This window comes from Gastrolobium bilobum, unplaced genomic scaffold (genome assembly GCF_033153095.1).
Source record: "Gastrolobium bilobum isolate Gb01-03AN ecotype WA unplaced genomic scaffold, APGP_CSIRO_Gbil_v1 utg27381, whole genome shotgun sequence".
Classification (NCBI taxonomy): Eukaryota; Viridiplantae; Streptophyta; class Magnoliopsida; order Fabales; family Fabaceae; genus Gastrolobium; species Gastrolobium bilobum.
In genome coordinates, this window is record NW_026900061.1 from 124,716 (window position 1) to 132,979 (window position 8,264).

At 34.9% G+C, this 8,264-nt stretch overlaps 1 protein-coding gene across 1 annotated transcript; it reads right to left on the reverse strand.

Moving 5' to 3' along the window:
- Window positions 1-682: 682 nt before the first annotated feature.
- On the reverse strand, window positions 683-8,210 carry LOC133295164 (valine--tRNA ligase, mitochondrial 1-like; the record flags this gene model as incomplete). The annotated part of the gene is made up of 16 exons (XM_061493961.1): window positions 683-1,117; window positions 1,383-1,525; window positions 1,651-1,750; window positions 2,058-2,149; window positions 2,379-2,879; window positions 2,977-3,228; window positions 3,535-3,937; window positions 4,737-4,936; window positions 5,235-5,405; window positions 5,491-5,793; window positions 5,866-5,923; window positions 6,708-6,787; window positions 7,081-7,164; window positions 7,272-7,349; window positions 8,007-8,090; window positions 8,169-8,210. Coding segments are annotated over 16 exons (2,736 nt in total), but the record flags the coding sequence as incomplete, so codon positions are not given.
- Between the last annotated feature and the right edge of the window lie 54 nt (window positions 8,211-8,264).

Here is an 8,264-nt window from a genome sequence, read left to right on the forward strand (position 1 = left end):
CTATTAAGAGAAGTTGCATTAAAAATAAAAACATGATAACCAAATATTTGTCCTTTTATAAGGTCATAACCTATATAGTCTCGATACCGACACGGGACACGTGACACGATACAACACGACACTCCGACACGTTAATTCTAAAAAATGTTAGATTTTGACACGTTAGGACACGTTTTGATATTAAATAATATTTTTAATTTATGTAGTATATATTATATTTAATATTCAATAATTTAACAAAAAAATGAGACTAAACTTATAATATTCATCAATTTTGCAAAGAAACATAAGATATCTCAAATATTTATATTAAACTCAATAAAATGATAATCGGAATCCAATAAATCTAATAGTTGAAACTAAAAAACTCAACGCGGTGCAACCTTTGAACCTTCTTTAGAATTTTTATAACACGTGTTGGAGTGTCGGGAAGTGTCGAGAAGTGTCGGACACGACATGTCAGGGTTTTTGAAGTGTCGATACTTCATAGGTCATAACACATAAATATTTTGTTTCGAATTAGTAATTTAGTACTGCCAGTTGGGAATAATACCGTTGGTGGTACTTTAATTACCCCAATATCTTACAGCAATTTCATCATAGTTTTAATCTTTTTAATAGTTCTTTATAAATAAAATCAATTTCACAGTTTCTATTGTAACAAGAGAAGTTAACTAACCAACATTACTTTGGAGTGCCCTGTCAACATCCAATAAAGAATAAAGGTTACAAAAGTCATGGTCAGGACTAAGGGTGACCCATTAATGCCCCAAATTACCGTGACAAAATATTACCAAAATTTGCATTAATTCAGCAAAAGATATAGTGTAGGGCAGCCAATAGCTAGGCCATAAAAGTACGAAAATTGTAAATGAAGCTTCATACTACTGATGGACCTTTCTATCTGGCTTCATCATTCATATATAAGCATGTCAGAAAAATTGATGATCAATCAAGTTCCCAACGTCGAAGCTAGAGACTCAGTCCAGCTGTTTCCTCAAGTAATAAACGCTCCTTTAGGGAATCTAGCTTCTCCTCGTTCTTAGCTCGAATATGTGGCAAAACCTTCTCTTCATAACCCGGAGCATTCATAATCTTCTCTAATCTTTCTATTTGCCTGCACAAATAGAAATTCCAGTCTGTTAAGTAGTTCAAATTGTGTTAAAAGCAACTCAGAAAAAAAAACGTTACATGCTTACTATAAACTTTTTAATAAAAGAAACTCATGTGTATTAAATTCTACTTAAAATCAACCATCTAAGCATACTTAATTATATATTATATATTAGTCAAAATGCAAATGACATTTTTTTCAACCTTATCATATTTTACCACTTGCTACGTTAAAATGTATTCTCAAAAACAATCCGAGATAAACATACTTCTTCAGCTCATCTATCTTCTTCATCTTTCCTAGCTCTGCTTCCGCAGAATTAGTTCCTTGAAGCTCTAAATATACAGAAAGGCTTTCATTTACAACAGTATCAGCATATCCAGAAGGAACTGCGTTGATTTCAGTGATTATCTGGAACATTAAAAGTGAAAAATATGTTAATCAAGTGAAGTGAACACCGGCTAAGTGATTAATGACAACATCACCAAACAAAATGCAAGGGATGCATGAGATGCAAACACAACAAAGCAACTTACAGTCAAAGAGGATAGATTAGCTAGTGTTATAATCTCCAGTTGATGGCTGTTAATAATCTCTTCAACCGCCCGTGTTCGGCACAGAACAAAAGCTGGTCGCCTAGCAACATAACCATCATTTTGGAATCAGAAAAGCATGTTCGATTGAATAACAATCTAATTAGTACAGAAACAAATACAAAGTACTATGCACAGGTCATAGCCTCCCAAAGTGTTTCATGTTCTGTTTCCTTTGTCTTGTTGTTTTGGTTATTTTAGGAGGATTTCTTATCCTCATTTATGCAACTCTTTTCTATACTTGGAGAATTCCTCATTTGTTCCCCCAAAAAAGAGAGGTTCCAGATATATAGACAGAACAGAGCAGAAAACCAGAGACTAGTACAAAAGCAAATGTTGCTTCCACATACCTGTCACGCCTTTCTTTCGCCAGTGATCTGAGAGACTTAACGGTAGACTCAACAAGGTCCATATCATTCTCCACCCTTTCATTATTCCAGCTCTAAATAAAAAAATAAAACATATTAATTAAAAATACAAATAAACAATACATTTTTTTACTATTTAATAGCAAAGCATGATAAACACTACATATCATAAATACATAGGGATAATCGCGAAGAGAATATCACCAAGAGAAAATTAAAGAGAACGTACAAAAAAGGGATGATCAGAAAATAGACAACGATGTACTTTATATTCTGAAGAGCAAAATATTATAACAAACTCACCTCTACAGGTGATGGATAATTGCATATCATGATAGATTCTGCTCTCTTACATTCCCTGGGTGAAGGAAGGCGCTGCCACAATTCTTCCGTGACAAAAGGCATAAAGGGATGAAGCAATCGCAGGCCATTGTCCAGACAAAACCACAAAGTATCTTGTGCAAAACGTCTTTCAGAAGCAAACATGGGATCGTTAGCAGTAAAGTAAGGCTTAATCACTTCAATAAATACATCACACAATTGATACTGCCACCAGGAATACACAGAGGTGGTCGCCTGTGAGAACTCAAATGATTCTAGAGACTTCAATGTTTTGGATATGGTTTTATTTAACACACAGAGTATCCACTGGCAGCTAAATGGAAGAACATCTGGAATCAAAGTTGCAGGAGGAATATAATCATCTCCGAGCTTGCTCATAGCAAATCGTACTGCATTCCACAATTTATTACACCATTGGCGATATCCAACCACCCTTTGAATATCAAGGTTAATTTTGTCAGACTGAAATGAATGAAAACAGCACAAATAAATCACAAAAGTTAACTAAATTGGTGAAAAAACCAGCCATATAAACATTGGTATGGTACAAGGTTGACACCTGAGCTGTGTACGAGACCAGTGCAAAACGGAGAGCATCAGCACCACATTCATCAATACCATTTGGAAAGTCCTTTATCTGACCCTCTATGGCAGTAGCTAGTTCTTTGGGATCCAGATTACCGGCCTCTAACCTCTTATGTAGACCTTCCAGTGATATCCCATTTATCACTTCAATGGGATCAATAACATTCCCTAAGGACTTGGACATCTTGCGCCCATGGGCATCACGAATCATGGGATGCAAATAAATCTGCATAGGAATGTAAGTACATCCATAAGAAGGTCATTGATCAAAATTTCTAGGCATGCATGAGGGATTGGTTAGATTTAGCTTTGCTTTATTGATGTTTTCTTGTTTTCTCAGGGTTTTTTTTTCTTTTTTTTACGTAGTATCTCTTATCCTCAGATCCCTTTGGAATGTTCTTTGTCTTCATGAATTTCTTCTTTTATTTAAAAAAAAAAAAAAAAAAAAAAACACCCGAGTATCTCAAAATTCATTATGCCTATACAAGGATAAAGCCCTTCCCAAACTATCAGCAAGAGATAGTAACCTCACCTTTCTAAAAGGCACATCGCCACCCAACTTCAATCCTAACATCACCATACGAGCAACCCAAAAAAAGAGGATATCATGGCCAGTTTCCAAAACAGAAGTTGGATAGAATGCCTTCAGGTCTTCTGTGTCATCAGGCCATCCCAGCACAGATAATGGGAACAAACCAGAAGAAAACCACGTATCAAGAACGTCAGGATCCTGGCTTAAATGAAACTTCTTTCCATTATACCTTTGGCTAGCCTCATGTTGGGCCTCCTTTTCATTTCTTGCCACCACCCAATGATCGTTGTAAGCACCAAATTCCAGCAGTGTGTCATCCTCTACAGTGACATACCATGCAGGTATTTGGTGACCCCACCATAGCTGCCGTGAAATGCACCAATCACGTATGTTTTCTAGCCATCTGCAAAACTTTACACCTTGATTAAGCCATGGTTATATTATACAATTATAAGAGCCATAAAGGCACAAAAACATGAAAGCAAGGCAAGTTACCAACCACAACGTATCATAAATGTAATTTAATATAAAATAAACCTCACTCTGAATCCATTTACAATAACACCCTTCCACAATTTGCCTTCTGTGTTTGCCCAATACTTGGTTGAGTGTAAAAATTGGAGGGTATTGAAATTATAGGATGTAGATAGAGAAAGAGGAAAAGAGGGAACAAACTATGAATAATAGAATACAATATTGATAAATGGGGTGTAAATTGTAATGACGTGTTAAATATACAATTCACTAATCCTTATTTATACTAATATTAGAATGCTAATCCTAATTAAATAAAGAAACAATTCATGACATATGGAAACCACTCCTCAGAGATCATCTAAGACACCCAAAAATATTTTGAAATACGATAATGATATTATGAGATATGCTCTAAATATTCTAAAAGAAGGAAAGCAGTGACAATGAATTAAATTGATTATATCTCTTGATACTTTGCCAAGTTACAGTCTTGAACTCTACTAAGCATAGCCAAATTCAATCTCAAAACATTTCTCACTAATAATTACAAAGATAATGATACTATTATTGTACAGATTCTGGAGATGCTAAACTATCTCTATGGGGTGGAATTCATTGCATTGTGGTTTAGATCCTAGACCACATTTCGGAGGAATGTTCTGAAGGATAAGTTTTGTAATTGCTCATTATAAGAAATTGCAAAAAGCAAACCAAGATATAAGCACCTCTTCCAATCAGCCAAATATTGTTTTGGAATAATCTCTATCTTTTTCTTTTCCTCATCCGTGACAGCATGAAGAGCTTGCTTTGCCAAATCATTGCAATTGACATACCATTGGGGCTTTATCATGGGCTCCACAACATCATTGCTTCTAGAGCATACACCAAGGCGCATCTCATTGTTTTCAGAACCTCTATAAAGGCCCTATATAAAAGAAGAAAACAAATGAAACAGGAAATACCAAAAATTGAGTTTTTCATATCATGGCAACTACCTCTTACAGAATTACACAATTTACTTAATAATAGATAAATGGGGTGCCAAAAGAAGAACATCATATGCAACATATTAAAAACAATAATAATATAAATTATAACTCCTCAATCACAAAAAAAAAGCAATCATAAGTCAGATTCCACACAAATACATGTGAAACTAACATATTTGTTGCCTCAGCACCAAAGATTTCATGTGAAACAAAGAATTTTATTAACAACAATACCTTCTTCTGTAATGCTTCTGTCACTGCCACTCGAGCTTTAAATCGTGGCATGCCCAAAAATTCAGAGCCACCATTGGAATTGATTTTCCCATCATCAGTGAAAACATTAATAAACTCAAGGTTGTGACGTTTTCCCACCTCAAAATCATTTGGATCATGGGCAGGTGTAATCTGCAAGGAATAAAGAAAGTACCAAAACATTACAATATCACTAGAAAAAGAAGTTCAACAGAACTTTTAGTCATATAGAGCATACCTTAACAGCACCTGTCCCAAACTCTGGATCAACAAGGATGGCATCACAAATTATAGGAAGTTTTCTGCCATTAAATGGATGAATAGCATATTTTCCGTGAAATTGGCTGTATCTGACATCACTAGGATGTATAGCAATAGCAGTGTCACCAAGCATAGTTTCTATTCTAGTTGTGGCAACAACAATTTCACCTAGGTTCCCTTCCAAAGGGTATGCAAATTTTGTTAAAACTCCAAATTCCACTGGTTTGTCATATCCTGGAACCTTTAGTGGTGTCCTTTCTTTTAAATCAATATAATCCACCTGCATGCAGCAAGCAATTACATTACATATGCAATACTTCAGATGATACAGCTAAGTAAACACATTGCATACCTCAATATCAGATATTGCCGTTCGTAACACACAATCCCAATTTACTAAACGAAGGTCCCTGCAACAATGACCCCAAAAAAAAAGTAATATCTCCACAAAAGAGCAAGTTGAATCATGTAAATGAGCATATACAATAACAAGTTTAGGTATAAATCATGTCATAAGAAATTGAGAACTTGAGGAGCACTCAAAGCTTAGGAAACAGAATCACATCAGCAAGACATTAGAATATAACTTAATTCACATAAATATATATCATATAATTTACCATGTAGCACATTTGCACATAAATGTATCTTAGTATTTAGATTCCAACAATTCATCAAGGATATAACACATCTTTTGCCCAAAAATGCGCAACATCATAATTAAAATTATGATTCAACAGAAAAAAGTTTGCAAGTCCACTATATATTTTGGTCTATGCTGAACGTTCAATCATATCATGTTCCCAAAATATGGCTGTAGTCCACATGATTCTGGTTTTGACTTCAGATCCGCATGTGGCAGGAAGTTTATCTAAAAGATTTTGCCTTATAGCCTTTGACATATATGTGTGTGTGTAATTGAGGAACATCGTACAGTAACTAGGTCTAAGACAAAGTCTTACAACAAAATTTGATTTGTGTATATATTATTACACATGGTTGATAACAAATAAGCATCCTATAGTGTTTCCAATAACACATTAGCTAAAGCTTTGACCAGATATAATCAAGGATCTTATTAATTAGTGTCAATATTAAAAGATTGGAATCAGCATCAACGAAGATCCTATAATTCAGAAGTTATGAATAAAAGCATTACATAAAGACAATGAATATTGCCAATGCCCACCCCACCTATAGATAAGGCCTTGCTTGTAAAGCCTCACAAAAGCCTCTGTCACAGCCCTAGATCTTCTATCATCCATAGTGAAGCACTGGAAATAGAAAGTGAGACAGAGATAAATAAGAAGGTCAATTAACACACTATGACAGTGAAATGGCATGAGAAATAATATCTGACTCCTACTGGGTAGGCTTTGTTTCAGTTTTCTTAGCTTCATAACCGGCTTCTGCTAACGGGTTTTATAAGGGTGTTTTAGGTTGGACATGCAAAGGAACAGGGATTGTTCTTTCGAGCTCATGTTTTTTCTTCCTTAACGGAGTCTTCTTTTATCCTACAACCCCAAAATAAAAAATAATAATAAAACTACTTAAAATACATAATTACCTCACGAGACCAATCCAGAGAGGCTCCTAATCGGCGTAATTGTTGTAATATTGTGCCACCATACTTGTTTTTCCACTCCCATACCTACTTTTGCCAATATTCATCAAAGTTGGTCATACGTTCAGGAGAAAAAATAGAAGATATCAGGCTATCAAGAACCTTGACTTCAAAAATTGTTTTACAAAACATACCTCGGAGATAAATTTCTCACGGCCCAGATCATGCCTGGTTAGTTGTCTTTCACGCATTATCTTTTTCTCCACAACTACCTGCGGCATAAAAATCATAATTTACATAATTTAACACCACCTCACACATAAAAGATATGCTGAAACAAGAAACTTAAGATATATATCATTAAAGAGTAAAGTAACCCATAGTACATGAGCACCATAAGTAAAATTTGAGATAGGGCTTACACTACAATTTAAAGTCAATGACAGTATGACACAAATTGTAGGAAAAATAAAACTTCTATCTATATGCTGCCTTTTCTGCCCTTAACTTTGCAGCGAAAGAACTATCCAATTCATTTCTAGTCACGAATTTGTGACAGAAAGATGTATGAAAAATTGGAAGGAAAAAAAAAGTCATTCTGCCTCAGAAGCTAACATTTTAAAAGAAATCCAACCACAGAGCAAAAACTACTTTGTGTTCACACATTGACAGCACTAAATTAAATGTGCATAGGCAACTGAACAAGTGGTTTTTAGTACAAGTACTTATTAAACATTGTATCTAAATGGAAAATAACATTTTCTTTAAAAACAAAAAGTGCCCAACAATCATAAGTTTATCCAAACAAGGGAAACTTGAAAGCCATAGCCAAATAAGTAGCCTTTCCTCCACCACCCAACAACATCCACAATAAATGATAAATTAGAAGAGTTAAGAACTACATGAAAAATTCAATTTAGAAATAGAACCTGTGTGGCAATCCCAGCATGATCCATCCCAGGCACCCACAAAGTATTGTATCCAGACATTCTTCTCCAACGAATCATTGTGTCCTGCAAGCAATAAATCTCATTGAGATTAACCATTTTGAACAGCTAAACTGAATAGGGAAAATGGGATATATAAGATACCTCTATTGCAGCTGTTAGAGCATGACCTATATGGAGAGCACCCTGATGAATACACCATTGTTGCTGAAGACGGGTGAGCCTCAGAGTTATGATGAG